This window comes from Dromiciops gliroides, chromosome 4 (genome assembly GCF_019393635.1).
Source record: "Dromiciops gliroides isolate mDroGli1 chromosome 4, mDroGli1.pri, whole genome shotgun sequence".
Taxonomy (NCBI): Eukaryota; Metazoa; Chordata; class Mammalia; order Microbiotheria; family Microbiotheriidae; genus Dromiciops; species Dromiciops gliroides.
The window spans coordinates 348,962,126-348,983,490 of NC_057864.1; the positions used below are offsets into that span (position 1 = coordinate 348,962,126).

At 35.0% G+C, this 21,365-nt stretch overlaps 1 protein-coding gene across 1 annotated transcript in view; it reads left to right on the forward strand.

Moving 5' to 3' along the window:
* KPNA5 (karyopherin subunit alpha 5) overlaps positions 1-20,858 on the forward strand; it is a 55,627-nt gene extending 34,769 nt beyond the window's left edge. The window contains exons 9-14 of the mRNA XM_044004221.1: positions 163-326; positions 7,595-7,673; positions 8,821-8,946; positions 10,998-11,125; positions 18,526-18,704; positions 18,999-20,858. Coding sequence (XP_043860156.1) covers positions 163-326; positions 7,595-7,673; positions 8,821-8,946; positions 10,998-11,125; positions 18,526-18,704; positions 18,999-19,186 — 864 coding nt within the window. The 3' untranslated portion in view covers positions 19,187-20,858. The remainder of the gene's footprint in view (positions 1-162; positions 327-7,594; positions 7,674-8,820; positions 8,947-10,997; positions 11,126-18,525; positions 18,705-18,998) is intronic.
* The last annotated feature ends 507 nt before the right edge of the window (positions 20,859-21,365 follow it).

A 21,365-nucleotide genomic window follows, 5' to 3' on the forward strand; every position in this document is an offset into this window, starting at 1 on the left:
CTTGGTCTTTAAGCAAAAGCTGGATGACCATTTGTTAAGGATGTTGTGGCAGGGATTTTTTTTCAGTTATGGCTTGGATTAGATGGCCACTGAGTGCCCTTCCATCTCTGAAATCCTGTAAACCAGAGGAATAGTTAAACTTGTGGGTCTTTTTTTCTCCAGGTATCACCTTGCTTAAATGTTCTATCAAGATTATTGTTTAGCAGTGACTCAGATGTATTAGCAGATGCTTGTTGGGCTCTTTCTTATCTTTCTGATGGGCCCAATGACAAAATCCAAGCAGTCATTGACTCTGGAGTCTGTCGAAGATTGGTGGAACTTTTGATGTAAGTATAATTGTATGATTAAGAAATGTATAATTGTATATTAAATTTAGCCCTTGCTGTAGTCTAAAAGTAATAATTATAGCTCAAATTTATTTAACTTTTTGAGACTTAGAAAGGGCTCTACATGTATTATTTAAACTGATCTTCATAGTAGTAACCCAATGAGATAGGTGCTATTTTTTGTCATTTGTAAAATAAGGACACTGTATGAGACAGGTAATGACTGACAGGCAACTCAGAAATGTATGTATGAATTTAAACTCAGGTTTTCTTGATAAGTCCCACACTCTATCTTTGGTCTCTAAACAGTTTTGATCACATCAACTTTTTAGTAAAACATTTTGGACATGCAACCCAATATATATGTATATTGGTTCTATATTAATAAAACAAACACAGGTAGAAATTAAAAGAGGAAATAAATTGGAATACTTAAAATTTTCTTATTACCACAGAACTTAAAAAATATTAATATTTTAAAAGTAATATAATTGAGTATGCTTCATTTAAAACATTTTTTTGGATTAAAACTTTATGATGGGTGGCTAGGTGGCGCAGTGGATAGAGCACCGGCCCTGGAGTCAGGAGTACCTGAGTTCAAATCCGGCCTCAGACACTTAACACTTACCAGCTGTGTGACCCTGGGCAAATCACTTACCCCTGATTGCCTCACTAAACAAAACAAAACAAAACAAAACAAACTTTATGATACAGTAATTTGAAGGACTGGTTTGGTTTGTTTTGATACTTAGTTTTAATGATTGTCTTAGCTGAAAGAGAATACCTCACAAAATAATGTTGATTCAAATGAAAGAAATGCATCTTTGGATGTACTCAATGCAATTTTCATTTCCATTCACAAATTATGCAAATAATTTGTTGTTGTTTAGTCTTTTCAGTTGTGTCCAATACTCGGTGACCTCATTTTTTTATTTTCTTGGCAAAGATACTGAACTGGTTTGCCATTTCCTTTTCCGGTTCATTTTTATAGATGAGGAAACTGAGGCAGCAGGGTTAAGTGACTTGCCCAGAGTCACATAGCTAGTAAGTGTCTGAGGCTAGATTTGAACTCATGGAGATGAGTCTTCCTGACTCCAGGCTTGGTACTATATCCACTATACTACCTAGTTACCCTAAATATGCAAATAATATTTTACATTTATATAATACTATTCTCTAGACATTGTGCTAAGTGCATATTAAAACATCTCATTTGATCCTTACAACAACCCTGCAAGATATGTGCTATTGTTATCCTCATTTAATAATAATAATATTATTAGTGATAATAAATAATATTTAAATAATGCTTACAATGAGCTAGGCACTGATGCTAAGCTACTTACAATCATTATTTTATTTGATCCTCCCCACACCCCAGGGAAGTAGGTGCTGTTATTTTTCCCATTTTACAAATGAGGAAACTGACAATTAGAGTGCCTTGCCCAGGGCCACAAAGCTACTAAGTGTCTGAGTTCAGATTTTGACTCCGGTATTCCTGACTCTAGGCCCAGGGCTCTATCCTCTCTGCTATCAGCTAGCTGCCTCTATATGATATTGTGAATCTCCATTTTACACTGTTTGCTTTTTAAAAAGTATATGTTAAATTCTGCATATTTCAGAACTGCCCTGCTTATCCATTTCCTTCTGAACTTCTCTGCATTTAAAAAAAATGTTATAATGACCCTATTTTTTCATATTCACATATAGATATTGATATTTATCTGTATCTATACCGATATCTATATCTCTGTATTGAGTTACCTTCTCTTCTAATTAAAAATGGAGAAAAAGAAAGAAAAGGGTGGCAAAAAACCCCTGTAACCAATAAGCAAAACAGATTTAACACAATGAGCATGTCCAAAAAGTATGTCCTGTATGCCTTGTATGGTAAATACTAGAGACTGCCAACCTGGTGCCTGACACACCAGGTGGCACAGTGAATAGAGCTAAGTCTGGAGTCAGGAAAACCTGAGTTCAAATCCAGCTTCAGACACTAGCTTTGTGAGTCATTTAACCTCTGTTTTACTAATTTTCTTTATCTGTAAAAGTCACTTTGCATCTGCTATTCTAGTTTCAATTTTTACAAGCTTGGGGTAAGCTCATTACTTCTAATCTCATCACCATGCTCCTAACTAAAGCTTTGATCAACACCACCTCCCTCAGTCTCCTCTTCCCTTTAATTAGAGGGCTGTATGGTAGATTATCAAACTCCTTCCAATGCTTTCTTTTATACAGGGCAGAAATTGAACTTTCTGGCCCACTCTACTGTGAATTTGTAGCTCTGCCTTATTTCAACCCTGCATAACAAGGTACCCACACTGGGTACTTCCTAGTTTAACCTACCGTGCTTTTCTGCCTCATTTTGTGTGTTGTCTCCACAATTAGATTGTAAGCTCCTTGAGGGTAGGGGGCTATCGTTTATTGTATTGTATCCTTAGCATATTGCTGGGACATGATAGGTGCTTATTAAATGCTTGTTGGATTGGATTAATAGCACCTCCTTTCCAGAGTTGTTGTGGGGATTGAATAAGATACTATTTGTAAAGTGTTTTGCAAATTTTAAAGTTCTGTTTATGTGCTAGTGGTCATCAGTTATAATATATCATGTCCATTACTTCTCTGTGAGGAGGTGGGTAACATGATTCATCATATATTTTCTAGAGACATGGTTGATCATTGCTTTGAATAGAGTCCTTAAGTCTTTGTTTTTAAACCATGTTGTTTTCCTTGTATATATGGTTCTTATTCTTCCTTTACTGTGCCAATATAGTATTCACAGTTTTATGAAATTTACTTTTTATTTCTTACAGTGCATTAATATTCCATTAAATCACACAATTTGTTCATCTACTCACAAGTTGCCCAAGAGGCAATGTAAGGCACCTAACTTAGATTCTAGTTACTTTCTTTCTCTCCCCTTTTTAACTTCCCCTTCAGGATCAGGTTGTGTATTCTGCTTGTTACTTAATATTCTTTCCACACTCATTATCACTCTTACCTACTTGTCTCTTTATCCACCCCTTTCTCTGTTGAGTGTGGTGTATTTTTGCAACAGATTGAGTGTATGTGTATAACCTTCTGTAAATTTCAGATAAAAGTGTGGTTCATCTGATGCCCACTCTCCCCACCATTTCCTCCATGTTTGTATGGTTTTCTCATGCATCCCAATTATGAAAAAGAAAGGTTCCACCCCCTTTTTTTCTTGCTTTTTACTCTAGTATGTTCTTTTTACACTGACCCCCTCCAACCCCTCTTCTTTTTCCTTGCTTCAGACCCTCAGAATAGAACCAACCTACCCCCAAGACTTCTCTTTTTCTTATTTAACTCCCTCAGTGTCCTAAGAAGACATTTAGGTTCTCTGAAGGGGCATTTGTTTTTCTCCCTCTATTAGAATGATAGCATTATATCATTATATTGCTGAAATAAATTTATCTTTCTAGGTTTCTCTGGACTTTTGTGTTTGTAATACTTAAAGAATGCTTTTTAGTCTTTTGGTTTTGATCTAATGCCATAATGCCATGTCATAGGGTTATTTTATATTTGAGTTTTTCTAGGGATTTCATTTCTTGGGTAAGGTTTGCCACTTCTAAGCTATTTATTCTCCTTCCAGTTCTTTCCTAAAGAGCTTTTATTTAATTTTTAAATCTTGTTTGCTTTCTTTTAAGTATTCATTTACTCTGGAAAATCCATTTTTTCCTTTGAGTAGTTGCTGCTGTTGTGGAATTATATATATATATTATTATTTTTTTGGTGGGGCAATGAGGGTTAAGTGACTTGCCCAGGGACACACAGCTAGTAAGTGTCAAGTATCTGAAGTGAGATTTGAACTCAGGTCTTCCCGAATCCAGGGCCGGTGCTTTATCAACTGCGCCACCTGGCTACCCCCAGAGGAATTATATTTTTAATAATGTTCTGATACTCTTTGGTATTTTCTTTAAAAAAATCTGTAGTTTCAGTTCCTATACTGGGCCTTGGTGCCAGAATCAGGCACCCTCCATGGGCTTATTGGTATGGTGAACAGCTCTGCTTAGTTTTGCCTTGAGTTCTGGTGCTGAATTCCAGCTCCTGGGGTTAGGGTTTGGTCTTCAGGGCCTTCTGATATTTCAGGACAATGTTAGGGATTTCAGGGTCCCTGGATCTGGGTTCTCCTATTTTAAGTATTACACTCATTGACATCATGCTGGTCCTTTTCCACTCCTTGGAGCTTCTAATGTCTCTACCCTGGGACTCTGACTATCAGGGGTTTTCTCAAGAAAGCTCTCTACTTTTACTGTCTTTAGACCACAGTCTTGAATGTTTCGTGGATCCTGTCTGGTTATACTGTTGCTTGCCTTACTGAAAGGGCTAACATTCTTATTGCCCATGAGCCTCTAGCTGACTTTTTGTGCTATTCTGAGGTGGAAGATGTCACTTACTGGAGTTTCTCATTTAAAAAAAAAGTATTTGTGGGAATTTCAGGATTTTTTCCGGAATATCTAGTTGGGGAGCAGTCTGCCTCCAGTTTAGGAAGCTATCTTGGCAGGATGCCAGCGAAGTTCATTATAAATGACAGTGAACAAAATATTCATATTTCAAATAATCTTCTTGATTGGGGAGGCTCATTTCTTGTCTAGCCTAATTAGGTTTTCCTTGAAATGTGACTGACAAAGCCTATAGTATGAGTGGGAAATTTCCTTGTTTGCATGTGTTCCACATTATTAACATTGTCCATGCAGGGATCTTTTTAAACCACTTGTCCGTTTTGTGAAGGTCAGCTTACTTCAAACTACAGAGTATATAGTTTGTAAATCTGCTTAACCCAGCACATATAAACCTGGTACAACATTCCATAATATACTTATATAATGCTTTACATAAATAAGCTCATTTGATACACATAACCCTGTGAGGTAAGCGCTATCATCTTCATTTTACTAATGAGGAAGTGGAATCACAGAGATGTGAAGTCACTTGCCCAGGGTCACACAGCTAAAAAGATAAGATTCCAACAAGGCTATTCCAGACTCTTGAGCTCTATCCAGTGTTCTACCTCAGTGACTATGGTAGTACCATATTGTGGAGAGCCTAAAATATGCCAGACAGAAGAATTTGAACTTTAAAAACAATAGATAACCCCTGAAGTTTGGAAGACTATGCCTGGGCAGGGATTCTTTAACAAATTCCTAATCTGATGGGAAATTCTCTAAGCAAGTTGTTGAAATAGATTCAGAGAATAATTAAAAATGTGTCATGAAAGCATCTTTGTTCGTGGAAGCCCTAGCCTTTGCTTGCCACTGTCATTCCACTAAATTGCCCCCCCCCCAAAAAAAAAAGACATTGTGGTATCTGATACTTATCTGCTTTTATTTTAACTCTTATCATTAAGCTCCCTTCTGCCTGGCAACCTAGCCTAGGGCCAGAACACCAAGATCAACTGGAGCTCTGGCAGAGTTGACTTTTCTGGCAATGCTGATCTAATTTAATCAAAACTGCTTTGCAATTTTTCCAGCAGTTTTGGTCAAATAGTGAGTCCTTGGCCCAGTATTTTTTGTCCTTTGGTTTATTAAACACTTCTGCTATGTTCTGTTACTTCTGCATCTTGTGTGCCTTATCTAGTCCATTGATCATATATATATATATATATATATATATATATATATATATATATATATATATATATATATATATATATGTATACCAACACTGAATATTTCTATTTCTGATGATTACTCCTTTGTAGTGTAGTTTGAGATTTAGTAATGTTAACGAAACTTGCTCTTCATCCTCACCATGACCTCTGGTCATCTTCTCTTATTACCTTTCATGCATTAAGTATCAGTCTTTAATTACTGGTTTCTTCCTTCATCTTTGTTAACCTCTTTGCAGTGTTTGATACTCTTGACTACCCCCTCCTCAATACTTCTCTTCCTGGGCTTTTGTGATGTCTTTCTCTTCTGGTCCTCCTATCTGACTAGAGCCTCTTTATTCTTCTTTGCTGAATTATCATATATGTCCTGCCCTCCTCATGCAGAGAGCTACCCTGGGGCTCAGTCCTGGTCATCTTCTATTTTCGTTCTGTGCACTGTTGGAGGACTTCATCAGCTCCCATGAATTCATTTATTTCTGTGGTCCTATAACTCCCAAATCTACATAGCCATCTCTCATATCTATCCTGAGCTTCAGTTTCACGTAACCAGCTCCCTGTCCTATAGACATCTTAATCTCAGCATGTCTGAAGCAACTCGTTTTCTTTCTCTGTATAATAATCCTTTTTTACTACCTTTCCTATTTCTGTCTATGGCATCTCTAGCCTTCTAATCACACAAGTTTCACCTTGGTAGTCATCATTGACTCTTCATTGTTCTGCTCCACTTCCCAGATCTAGTTTGACTCCTAAATTATGTAAACTTTACCTCCTTAACACCTCTTACATTTACCTCCTTTAATTACTTTGATAGCCTCCCAATTGGTCTCCTTGTTTCCGTTCTTTCCCTTCTCTGATCCACCAGCCCTAAAGTGTCAAGTTGATATTTCTAAAGAATCAGTCTGATCACGTCATTCTCCTGGCTCATTATTTCCTTCAGGATTAAGTAAAAATTCCCCAGTTTGACATTTAAAGCCCTTTACAGTCTGGCTCTAGTCTGTCTTTCCAGACTGATTTCATGCTATTCCCCCTTAAAAACTTCTAGGTTCCTGTCAAAATGGCCTCCAGTTCCATACCTGGAATGCTCTTCGTCATAATCTCTGTCTCATATAATCCCTAGATCCCTTTTAGGCTCAGTCAGAGTGCCATTTTCTACAGGAAACCATTCCCTTAGTTATTAGTACTTTTTTTCCTGGCCCCAAATTAGTATTTAATTTCTTACCTTCGTATTTAATTTCTGTTCCTATTGACTTATCATGTACATGTTGCTTGCCCCCAGTAGGCTGTAAGCTTCTTAAGGGAACAATCTGTTTTTATTTTGTCTTTCTATCCCTATCTCCTAACATAGTGTGTGGCAGGTAGTGGGCACTTAATCTTGTGCTCAGGCAAGACTGGGGACTTGTCAGGGGTGAGATATTTGTATAAGACCAGGTTTCTACTCTCCTTTTAAGGAATTTTCATGGTAGTTAAAGTATCATTTACCTCCTAAACATGGATTTCCCTGTAGTAGAAATAATTCATTATTAATGGATTACAGCTGTCAGATTTATTGTTAGTACTTACTTAAGAGAGAAACAGTTTAGAAATGTATAATTGATCTGTCTTGTTGTATGTATGCAAATTAATTTTTTATTGTCTTTAGGCATAATGATTATAAAGTGGTATCACCTGCCCTAAGAGCTGTTGGTAATATTGTGACAGGTGATGACATTCAAACACAGGTGAGCTCAGACTTCAATAAGATGTCTCTTTAAATGGCTGTAGAATGTATACTTTAATGTATTGCAAAGTTACTTGTTTCGTACTGATGGTTCCTTCAAGCATATCATATACATCTTTCCATGTGCAAATAGATATACTCTTGGTGACATGATTAAATATTTGTTAGGCATTTACTCTTTCAGTCATGGTATTGTGTTTTGGAGATAGAGATATGGGACGCTTTCCAAGTCCTCAAGGGAAAGAACATTTAAATAGCATTATGGGAGGAGTATACATACACAATATCAGCAATACAAAATATAAATATAATATCATATGCATCAAGCATGTATTATATCTGGCCAGTTAGATGTATAGTAGTTCAGCAAAGGAAAAGATCGGGGCTGGAGAGATGGAGGAACACTTTGTACTAGAAGAATAGGACTTCATTTGGACCTTTACAGGAAAAGTATCTTGTCTAAGGTTGCAATAAGAAGTAATCAGTAAAGGTGAGATTTGAACCTTGGTTCTCTGACTTCTAAGTTACCTCTTCTGTGCTGTCTCAGTGTTTCTGAATCACAAGTATTAGAGGGGCAGTAGTAGCAAGGGGAAAGCATGTAGATTATTAGTCCCATTGTTACAATGTTGGTATGAATGCCTCTTCATTTACCTCCCAAGTGGAATCTTCTCAGTTTGTTCAAGCAAGAGAGGCAAGGGTAGAGGGTTATGCTGATGCTGTCAGAGCTTTTCCAAATCTGAGGGTCTTCCATCAACCCATGATGATCTGAATTTTTTGTCTCAGCAAGATTTCTGTGGCAACATGTTAAGTGTCCCTACCCCCATGACCCCTTTCTTTAAACTTTTCCATGAAAGCTCAAAAATTCATTTAACTCTTGATTTATCTATCCAAACTAACAAGTGCCAGTCTGTTTTCAAATGGAAGATATTGTCATTGGTTTTAACTTATATAATAATTACTCTCCAAAATTTACTTGTAAATATTTGTATTTTTTTAAACCCCATCTATTCTTTTATTACATTTTTTTTCCTGTTAGAAAACTAAGAGGTTCCTTGGAGTCAAGGATCATTTCATAAATTCATTTTTGAGTAACTATAACTATAAATATTTGTATTTTAAAGATTGTTTCAAGCTCTAAATTTTTATAGGTAATTCTGAATTGCTCTGCATTACCTTGCCTCTTACACCTACTGAGTAGTCCAAAAGAATCAATTAGAAAAGAGGCTTGCTGGACTGTGTCTAACATCACTGCAGGAAATAGAGCACAGATTCAGGTATGCTTCTTTCTGATTGATATTTAAGTATCGTTTTACTTCTGTTTCATTAACTTAAAGGAGGTGCTTCTGCTGTAGGTCAAAACTATATACATTTCTCTATAGTATAAATAGTGCTAAAAACCCTACTGGACAACTGAGTCTTTGGAGTAGTAGTTGATAAAATAAAATTTCAAGACAACAGAAAAATTTGGGAAGTTTCTTGTAGTCTGACAATGATTTACCTGTATCTGTTGTATTTCATTGGAATATATTTATTATGCTCAATGTTAGCTGTAATTGCTTACTTTTAAAGTGATTGAGCAGTTGGTCCATTTCCTCCCCATTTAGGTATAGTATTATTCCCATTGATTTTCTTGTTTTGAAATGGACAGTTGTAGGCCTAGTTTTTCAGTGCATATAATACTCTTTAATATTACTTTAAAAAATATTTTGTTGACACTTTTTGGGTTTTTTTACATCACTGTCCCTTCCCAATAACCTCCTTTCTCTACAATAGAAACATCTTGTATCAAAGAAAAGCATTAGACAAAAACAAAAACAAAACAAAAAACTGAAGTATTGACCATGTGTTAGAGCACACAAAATATTCCACACCATTTCACTAATAAGAGGAGGAAAATAATTTCTTTGCCAGTGCTATGGACTTGATCGATCATTAAATTAATCTGAATTCTGTTATGTTTTTAGTGTGTTTTAAAAAAACATCATTGTAGTCTTGTATGCTCTTAATCTTACTTTTCCTTGATCTGTATCAGTTCATGCAAATCTTCAGTTTATCTGAAGTTCATAATTATTTCTTATGATATAATAACATTCCATTATATTCATATACCATGGTTTGTCCATTTCCCAATCTGTGAGCACTCTCATTTTTCTTTTTTAGTCACAAAAAGTACATTACCAACTAACTGCCTTTTGCATGCCTTGTCTGGTTAGGTATCTCAAACTCAGCATGTCCAAATCTGAATTTATTTTCTTTTCCCCAAAACCCTTCCCTCTTTTGGCCTCCCTGTTATTGTTGAGGGGACTGCCACTGACCCAGTTACTCAAGCTCCCAGTCCTTGTCTTCTCACTTTTAACTGACATATCCATTCCATTGCTAAATCCTATTGTTTCTGCCTTTATAACATTACACACACACACACACACACACACACACACACACACACACACACACACCTCTTTCTACTCACAGCCACAATCCCATGTACACACATACATACATACACTTGTAACATGTACCTTTAAAAAATGTACAGCTATATGTGAGCAAGAAGATTTTTTTCTTATTACAGATTAAGATGAACTTAAGTTAAATCATTGTTGATATTAGTAACTGAATGAATTTTAGTAAAATAGCTTTTGTAAACTAAATTTTTTATCAGTTTTAGGTAGTTCAGGCATGAATTTTCTAGAAAGGGAGGAAGGACCAGATGAATTCTTAGAGTCTTTTTTCAGCTCTATTTTTTCGTAGATGATCATTTATGATAACTTTAAGATTTTAGTGTTTTGTGAATATTTTCCCTGTGGTTTCATGAGTATTTCATAATTATTTGCATTTTTAATATTTCAGAAGATCCATGATTTTATTACTTTTGGCTCCGATAGTGAAGCAGATTGTATTCATGCCACACTGTTATTACATAGTGCTCATGAATAGCCACTGTTAACAAATAAATCTAATAGCCAGCCTTCTGGTGATGACCCTCTCCCAACTGATTCTTGGACAACTGATGCCATGTTCTTAACTATTCTTATATGTAAAGCTTTTTTTTTTTTAATAGCTCTGTGTGCTATGATAGATAGCATTCCTTTAGTGAAAGTACTATGGAAATAAAATTGACCTTTTAGAAAGTACATACTATAGTGTATTGTCAGACTAGAGGGATGAAGATATTTCAAAATTTCTGAGAATAAGTAACATAAGTACCATAGTAGCATTTCAAGATAAATCATAACAGTTGTGCAATTTAAGTATGACTATACTTGGTAATATTTTTTACAAAGTGCTATGTGCTGACAGTGTGTTTGCATTTCCTTTGCTTCAGGCTGTTATAGATGCAAATATATTTCCTGTTTTGATTGAAATTCTCCAGAAAGCTGAATTTCGTACAAGAAAAGAGGCAGCATGGGCCATAACCAATGCAACATCTGGAGGCACTCCAGAACAGATACGGTATGACGCTGAGAAAGAATGATAGTGGATCTTAGAACTAACAATGGACTTGACTACTTTTTAAATTAGAAAGCATTAGAACATACTGTTATCTTATTTCATAATGCAGTATTTTTGCTTAATTTGTTCTTCCCAGAATAATCTTCTTTAAGAAAGAACTCATGCTTCTTGGTATAGAATAATGAAAACAATAATTATAGCTGTAGCATTTTGAGATTAGAAATACTTTTTTATTTAGGTATGAAATGCTGCTCAAATTCTCAAATCAAAATGGATCTGTTAAGCATTATGAAGTGACAATAATATCTTGATGATATCTGAACCATATAATTGTTTTCACAGCATTTAATTTCATATGAATCATTTATTTAAATTATTTCTCAAATTGCTTTTGACATAAATTCAAAAAATTAGTTTTTATGTTGTAAATTTAGAGGAAGACTTTTAAATTTTTTTTTATTTTTAGGCAGGGCAATGAGGGTTAAGTGACTTGCCCAGGGTCACGCAGCTAGTAAATGTCAAGTGTCTGAGGCCGGATTTTAACTCAGGTCCTCCTGAATCCAGGGCCGATGTTTTATCCACTATGCCACCTAGCTGCCCCAAGACTTTTTTTCAAGAAAATGATGTATTCACAGGCACTGAAGCAATTTTTAAAAATTGTACTTAGGATGTAAACATATAATTTAATCTTACAGAAATGATTAGGGTTTAGTAACCATGTAACTCATGGAGAATTTTTATGGATATTTTTGTCTGGAGTGATGTAGGTTGACATATGCAAACCTTGACCTGTACTGATGTTATACTAGTTAAATTTTTTTCTACTTCATTATAGCTGATGATAGCTATGGTAGTTTACTAATTACTTTTATTCATATACCCCATAACCTAGATCAAAGCTTTTTAAACTGTGGGTTGTGACCCAGTATGGGGTTATGTAACTGAATGTGGGGGTGGCGAAAAATCTGGCAACAGTAAAAGGTCATGTATATCTATCTTTACATACTTACGTACCTGGGGTTAAAGAAAAATTTCTCAGACAAAAAGGGGTCGTAACTTAGATCATTATGCTTACTTTGAGATTCATTTCTTTCTTTGCAATATTAACAAATATCAATTCTTTTTTTTTGCACATAAATGCTCTCTGTTCCTATAGAATCTTTTAGTTTGTTAAGGGCTAAAATTCTAGCTAGTCTGTCTAAAATATTTAATGAGTGGTCGCCAATAAATTATAAGCTTTAGCAAGAGTTAGACTTTTAAGCATTTATTAAGGAGAATAAGAATTTGGTAAAGAGAGAGAGAAAGGTCTAGATTCCTATCTATTAAAGGGAGAGCACATTTCTAGCTCCCTTCTCCGCCAGAGTCCAGAGGAAAGAGAGCGAGCCTGAGCGCCAGTCTCTTCCTTCCTCCTCCCACTAGCCCACGTCACTTCCTGACTCCTGGTCTTGCCCTCAAAGACCTTCCCTTCATGGGCAGAACTCCTCTACAGTAAGTATCCAGCAGGTGGCGTTATTCCAATCGTTACAGTCCCCCCTGTTGTTCCTCAAGAAACAAAATGTTTCCTTGACGGAACAGTAAAAAGAATATAATAACTATTGCTAACTAATAATATGTGAACAACAATATAGAAAAGGAAGAGAGGAAAGTTTTGTCCAGAGGGGCGATTTTTTTTTTTTTCCTCATGAACCGACGCTTTGACATTAGTCTTGCAAAGGGAGGGCCTCTGCAGAGAGTACATGTTACAGATGGTGTATATTATAACAGAAAGAGAAAAAACACAACAAAAACAACAAATCAAAACTGTTCATTTAAAGTCTCTGAAAGTCTTTTCTCAGATGTCCTCTAGGTGTAGTCGTGGAATGGAAGTCTTTTCAGGGGTTGATGTGTGGATGCTGGTAATCAGCCAGGAAAATTTCCTACAAAATTGAGCTTAACACAACTTTAAAATAGCTTTGTCAATAATCAAATCAAACAATGAAAGTTCTCAAAAACATGTCTAAGGGAATTCAGAATCTTAGTTGTTACACATGAAACATATAATAAAACAAAAATTGAAACATTCTTTAAAATTATAGTATTACTATAGTCCCCCCTTATGGAGGGTAATTGAGAAGACAATTGCTGTGATATTAATTTTTTAAAATAATTTTTATCTTTGTTTCATCACTTTTTGCATCATCTGCCTAATTATCCTCATGCCATTATGAGAAATTAGAAAATCTAATATAATTGGTAACAGGTGTCAAGGCCAAATTCAACACTGTATTTATCATGACACCTGAGATAATTATGGGGGTTACCATAAAAGAACAGAGAAATGATGGGATATGAGCAGTCCCACACTTGAGCAATATATACTGCCAATGCAGTATGCCAGGCTTAAAATAGGTGGATGGAATATACGTCCATGCCACCGAACATATTGGAGGAAACTGAGTCAGACTTAATCAGATCCATGGGATTAAGATGTCCATGGCATCAGGCATATAGGAGGGAGCATAGAAGCCAGGTGTAGAAGTGAGATGGGTGGGATGAATACTTCCAGCCATCTGTACAATATTGTGGGGAAAAATAAAATAAAATATTAAACCAAGAGAATCCAACCTCAACATTTGTCAAAAGCCGTTCTCTCAGCCATACCTTGACTTCATGCATGTCTCCCCTCATGTGACAGTTCAGTGTCTGCTCTTGCATGTATTCCTCTTGTGATTGGATGGCACCTTGGCCAACTGGCATCTGATAACTCAGAATAAAGGCAATTAATGTCTTAAATGATAAGTTCCCATAATCCAAGTCTCATATGGATTTAAAAATTGAGGATAATAAATGATTGCAAAAAATGTGAATACATCTTGACTCAAAATATAATATATAATTATGCAACAATTTCAAATAATACCCTTTTTTTTACTTAGTATACAATTACTTTTGTGAAAAATCAGAACATACTTAAATACAAGTTAAAGCACAACAGAATCTCAAAGAACTTTTTTTTTTTTTGAAAAAAGAAAACTTTTACAAATGTTCCCCTCTTTTTTTTTTTTTGGGAATATGCTTATCAAAAATAATACTTCTAGAATCAATTTACACTTGCCATGGCAACCAATTTGCCAGGGAAATGCTTTAAAGAGTTTGATCAAATAATCAGTTGAGAAAAATAACAAAAACAAATAACTCAGAATATGGGAGCACAATACTCCTAGAATTAACATTGTATTATGAAATCAAAACCATCTTGCAATGTTTCAAAATTAGAGATGAATAAATAGAAAAAAAGTACACATGGAACAATAAAAGACAATGAAATTCAAACTAGGGAAATCTAAATGAATATGAACTTAATATTAATAAGAGTATTATAAAATATAAACTTGATCACATGACTATAAAAAACTTTTACAAATATTCTCTTTGTTTTAGAAACTAAGTATAAGACCCAATCTCAAAAGCATGAAAATCTCTATGAAAATAAACCCATACCATTAATTTCAAAATGTATATGTAATGGCATAGAAATCCTATGTAACCTCTGAACTGACCTTAATACTCTGAGTAAAGTTAGAACACTTTTGATTCCGATATCTAAAATCCCCAATACTCATATCAATACCTTGCTGCTTACTTCCACATTTCTGTAAAATATATACCCTTCCATGGCAAAAGAATCGGAGTCTTGAACTATGTTGATGATTGTCATTCTTATTCGGCTTAAGTTTTTCTTCTTTAACCCCTCTATATTGTCTGTCGGACTTTTCACCATACAAATGCTTTATAAGATTACTAATGAAAGACAAAAGCAGGTTAGCAAAATTATGAACAAAACGAGCATATCTGGAATTTAAAGAGTTTTCTAAGATTGTCTCAAAAGCACAGCCAGGATGGGGAAGGGCTGAGCCTGAAGCTGCAAATGCAGGTAGAAAAAGTTGAGCATGCGCATCAGATCTCTGGACTTCCCAGGCAGGGGAAGCTATGGGCTTGGCCATAGGAGGAGTAGAGGGTGGGGTCTGGGGAGGAGGGGAGGGACCAGCGCAATTTGAATCCGACTTGATTTTGAACTCAGGCCTGGATTCCTCTTCCCCCACTTTGCCTCCAGGTGCTAGGGGATTAAAAGCTTCTAGAGGGTGGGTCATTGCCTCCAGGCATGCAAAATTAGAGCAACAATTAGTGTTAGAATTGGGAAAAGCTGCAGGAATCTCTTCAGGTTTCTCTGAAAAAGCATGGTTGGGAGAGGGAGAGATATTTCCTTGTGTGAGTAAGTTGCTGGCTCTTTTAACAAAAATAAAAAGAAAAATAGAAAATCCACAAAAACAAAGCATTAACATGATCTTATCTCCCATTTGTCTGGTTAAACAGACCAAAATCAAAAATAGGATAATTAGGGAGTTTAAAAGGTCCATTCGAAAAAATTTAAAGGAAAACACAGCCAGTGCGCCAGTACTTAGCAATTTAAAGGGTAGGGGAAATTTCTTACCCAACCAGAAGATCAGAAGACTGAGGGTTAGCTTTCCTCTTCGTGGTCAGCCATCTGTTAAGGGCTAAAATTCTAGCTAGTCTGTCTAAAATATTTAATGAGTGGTCGCCAATAAATTATAAGCTTTAGCAAGAGTTAGACTTTTAAGCATTTATTAAGGAGAATAAGAATTTGGTAAAGAGAGAGAGAAAGGTCTAGATTCCTATCTATTAAAGGGAGAGCACATTTCTAGCTCCCTTCTCCGCCAGAGTCCAGAGGAAAGAGAGCGAGCCTGAGCGCCAGTCTCTTCCTTCCTCCTCCCACTAGCCCACGTCACTTCCTGACTCCTGGTCTTGCCCTCAAAGACCTTCCCTTCATGGGCAGAACTCCTCTACAGTAAGTATCCAGCAGGTGGCGTTATTCCAATCGTTACAAGTTTTAGAATCCATGCGTGGATCAGGAATATATAAAAGTTCCTTGGGGTTCTTTTTAAAGAAATACTATTGAAAGATAATCTGATGAAATTTACACCTTTAAAAATAAGGAGTAAAGATTATATTTTCTGTAAGAATCACGCTTAGAATTTTGATTCTCTTTTCCTGATAAGAACACTGTTTATTTTATTTTTTTTTAATTAAGTTTTAAAAATTAGCTTTGTTTCTGAGATCTTTTTGAACTTTTTGATGCTTTGTGGGAAGAGGTCCTAGGTTTTTAAAGTCTTTTGTATTCCTAGTATCTTTGCTGTTGTTTCGTCTTTTTCGGCCTTCATTGTTTTTTTTTCCTCCATGTCAGCTTTTTAAAAAAAGCTTCCCATTGACAGTAGCAGTCATCAATAATACAGGGTCTTTAATTTCATTCAATTTTTATTATTTAGAATAATTTTGTTAACTTTTTAGGCTGAAATTTATTTTTGTAGAAACCTATCTTTATATAATTGATCATTAGAAACAGTTTTTCCTTAATATGTCCAATCCATATATTAAAAGGAACACTTGTATGCATTAATGCACTTTTAATAATTTCATTATCTGTGTAAATGTAGAAAGAACAATCCTAGAGACTGTGCCACTTGTATTTTGATCTCAACAAAATTTATTGAGAAAATAAGCACTTATCAATTGCCTTCACATTGTAGTAAATTTTCTTTAAAAAAATATTTTGATGGCTACATTTCAATGTAACTAATTTGTAATCCTTTGTACTCATTTAAAAATATTCTGAGCAACAGTACGTAGGCTTTGCCTTACTGCCAAAGGTGTCCAGGACACAAAAAATGTTAAGAACTCTTATTTTAGTAAAACTTTAGCTACTAGGGTGTGCTTTTTAAACCAAAAACCTTGTGCCCCAAGGAAACCACTCTAATTTCAACTATGAATCTATTCTGTCATAGTCATTCCAGAGAATGTAATTCAGGTATGCTAAGTCTGTCACTTTTTGGTTAGTTTACTTCTAACTCCTTACACTTCAAAATAAAGTCCCTATTAGAGGATTGCCTTCTGTGCCCAAAACAGATTTTTCCATTCCTGTCTATCTTAATGAAATTATACCACTGTTAACTGTTCCCACTAACACCCCTTTTACCTAAGATGAAGTTTTCAGTAGTGTAACTAGTTCAGAATTGCTTTCTGACCAGATGGTTTGGTTAGCCAAGCTAACTTGCGTGTTTTCACTCCCTGCCTAAAATTTTTTTCCCATATGCCCAAAGCCTTGCCTCTTGAATGATTTCCTACCTCTTATAAGAACATCACAGAATAGCTGTTAGGTTATTACAGTAGCTTTCTAATGTGTCTTCTTGCCCTACTAATCCATTCCTCAGAACTGACAAACTGCTATTCCTAAAGAGCAGATCTTTCCATGTCACTTTTCTGCTCAAAAAGGTCTAGTAGCTCTATTTGCATCTAAAATTAAAATAGAAGCTCATTTTTGACAGGTAAAAGTCTTTTGCAATCTGGCTCTGGTCTACCTTCCTATGGTTACTTATTATATATGACTCTCCTCTTTATGGATTCCAGCCAAACTGGACTACTTAACTGTCCCTCGTACAGGACAGTCCATCTCCTTTGTCCATACCATTTATTTCTTCCTCTGCAAGAATACATAGCTTTCCTCAAAGCTTAAGTGTTGCTTCTTACATTCTTGATTATGCTAATAGGCCTATTCTTATTAGACTGCCTTCCCTTCTTCTTTTGCCTCTCCATTAATTTATTTTTATTTTCATTGTTGTTTTTTTGTTTGTTTTTGTGGAACAGTGGGGGTTAAGTGACTTGCCCAGGGTTACACAGCTAGTAAGTGTCAAGTGTCAGAGGCCGGATTTGAACCCAGGTGCTCCTGAATCCAGGGCTATTGCTTTATCCACTGCACCACCTAGCTGCCCCCCTCTCCATTAATTTAAATACAAAACAAAACTTACTATATGAATGTGTGACATTTTTGTCACACATCAGAATAGCAAAATAAGTGGCTAAGATTAAGGTGAAACAAATGAAAATTAGGAGGCTTTAAGGAAATTAAATATGTATGTGTATAGTTCCTATTTTCTTAGTTTTTATGTAACTATGTTGATAAGTTTGATATACTGTAATCATGTTGGCTTTTGTATCAAATAGGGCTATATGCTTTTTTTCCCCTAGGGTGGTGAGTGATTTAAAGTGACTTAGGAAAAGATCACATTCTAGGAATGTTTTGCTCATTTTAGTAATACTTAGTTTTGTTTTGTTTTGGTTTTTTAGTGAGGCAATTGGGGTTAAGTGACTTGCCCAGGGTCACACAGCTAGTAAGTGTTAAGTGTCTGAGGCCAGATTTGAACTCAGGTACTCCTGACTCCAGGGCCGGTGCTCTATCCTTTAGTAATACTTAGAATGCTATGGGTAGAATTTTTATGAGTTGGTACCATAAACTAACAAAATACATTAAATTCTTCCTTCCCCTTGTCTCCTTAATTATTTTAAAGGTATCTAGTAGCATTAGGTTGTATTAAACCTCTTTGTGACCTTTTGACTGTGATGGATTCCAAAATAGTCCAAGTGGCTTTAAATGGTCTTGAAAATATTTTACGTCTCGGGGAGCAAGAAGCGAGACAAAATGGAGTGGGCATCAATCCATACTGCGCTCTCATTGAAGAAGCATATGGTAAGGACTTTTAAATTTATAATCATACTCAGTACTTACTTATCCTAGAACATTGTGTATATTTTGTAATTTAAGATGGTCTAGTGGAAGTCTATGGCGTAATATTGTCTCATTTTAAAAAAATTATCGTCCTCACCTGCTGTTTTAAAGGTTGCAAAGATTAGGGATGTTAGAAAGAATCTCATTGGCAGCAGTATGAATGACTTTGTGTTGATTTATTCTTTTGTGGGAACTATATTTTTGGTTTTGAATTTTAGTTACCTGATTGTTAAGCTTGTGCTTTTAAAAATTTAGGTCTGGATAAAATTGAGTTTCTTCAAAGCCACGAAAATCAAGAGATCTACCAAAAGGCTTTTGATTTAATTGAACACTACTTTGGTGTGGAAGATGAGGATGCCAACATTGTTCCCCAGGTGGATGAAGACCAGCAGCAGTTTGTTTTTCAACAGCAGGAAGCACCAATGGAAGGGTTTCAATTATAAGTAGCTAAGTGAAAAGAAACATCACGTTAAATGTTGGCTTCGCATAGTTCCTCTTTTTGGCCAGTCAGAAAGTTTGATGTGGTTTTGGAGAGGACAAAAAAAAGAAGCAGTTGATGCACTTTTAAAAAACAAAAAAATAATTCTGTTTAGATGTACCTCTCTTCATTTATAGCTTTTGTCTTTTGTATTTATACATTTTGTTAGATTTTTTTGTAACTGACTTGTGAGTTGTGTGCATTAAATATATAATTTAAAAACTTGAGCTTGAAAGGGAGAACCTTAGTAAAGTATTAAATAGTGGTTCTGAATTTTTTCAGGCATTCTTTGAAACTGCATATCAGCAGTAACAGCTGTTGATAATTGCATTTTGACAGTAAGTCTGACATGCCCAGTTTCTTCAATCTACCTCTGTCCTGAAGCAAAAAATGTCACATTGCTTCAGAACAAAAGCATAAAATAAAAGACAAACTAGTCAAAGCTAAATTAGAATGTGAAATATTTATTACTTTAAATTGTGAAACACTGTGTTGTACATTATACTTTGCAGAAAAAAAACCCCGTTAACCTATTTATGAAAAAAATTTAAAATATCATGTACTGAAAAAGAGACTTGTCCTTAAAAGATGGCAGTTTAAGAAAAGAAAAGCTGTTCTGGTTTATGTTGAGCATACACTACAATGTTTGCTTTTCTTGAATCATTTACTTATTTCTTTTGGAATATATACAATGTTCACAGAATCTCAGATTTTATTAGTATGACTGACCAAATATGCTGCCTTTTTTTTGCTGCTTTTTTTCCACTTAATTGTAGACAGTAGTACATCATGACAGATGTTTAGTTATGAATGTAAAGTACTGCTGCATAGCAAAAACAATACAATAATTATTTCTCTGATTTTTGTCAGAACAGTAATAGAAAAGTTGTGCTTTTCTTTGTAGTCATTAAATTACTTGAATGCCAAAATTATTTTAAAGAAGTCAGATCGTTCTATATTAACTTTGGAAAATGTGTTTAATGTTATTTGGGCACTAAATGACCAATATCAATGAGAAATGCTAAGGATTCTTGACTGTGTTTGAAATCTACATTAGATTTTATGGCAGAATACTCAAATGATCACATTGCTGCTTGATGTATACTTTAGACAACTTAATGATTCAGTGTTTCAGAATACCCACTATCATTTTAAGCCATGTTTCAAGTCAGATTTCATGTATTGAGATTAAAGGAAAAAACCTTCAAAATATAAAACTAATAAAATCATGCATTATTTACTTTGTGAAAAGTGTTCTTCCCTTGGTACTGTGCTTGATAGAAGTTTTGAAGCAGATGTAGTACTATTGAATTCATTTTTTATTTATAGTTACTAAATAATAGCCAACTATTTGCATTTCCAATCAATATTTACCTAGAATATGTTTTTAAATGTAGTTTACAGCTGTTTTAAGATGGTGTTTGATGCAGTTTTGATAAGATTCTTAGTCATTTCAGACTATTATACAGAAAGATTTAATTTGATATGTAGCAACATTTATAGTTTGATTCCACTGAAAATCAGAGGCATGTTACAGGACAAAAATGTACATGGGAGTGCTATTAATACTTTGTAAATTATATATAATGAAACTAAGCTTTTTAGCAGAACATTTAAAACCAACAAATACACAAAATATGGGGGATGGGTGGGAGGGTTGATTAGTGTCCATAATGCTAGAATGTCTGCCAAACTTTTTTAATAACGTTACTTAGAGAATTGTATTTGTGTCCTTTTTTGTTATGGTGGAAATCTGAGGTTTAGTACAAAAAGTATCTCTTTTGCATTATATATATTCAAAAGAACAGGGTGATGACATTAAAGAGTACCAAATTAATGGTGAATTTATCAGATAAACACATTCTTTGTTATAAAAACAGTTCTGAATATCAGGTAACAGGGTATTCCACTGTTTTTAACTTATTTTGATAATGTTGCATGCAGCATAATTCATAAATAAAATAACCAGCTGTGCCTGCTTTTATTTTGAGGACCCTGTAGACACTGTCATACGCCTCTCTAAGCCAAATCTTTCAAGCAGAATAATCCTTATTGAAAGCAAAATATATGTAATGAGTTTCTTGAGAGGGTTTTTAGTTTCTGCAGGTAAAAAAATACAGAAAAGTTTGTGAGCAGTGAAGTGA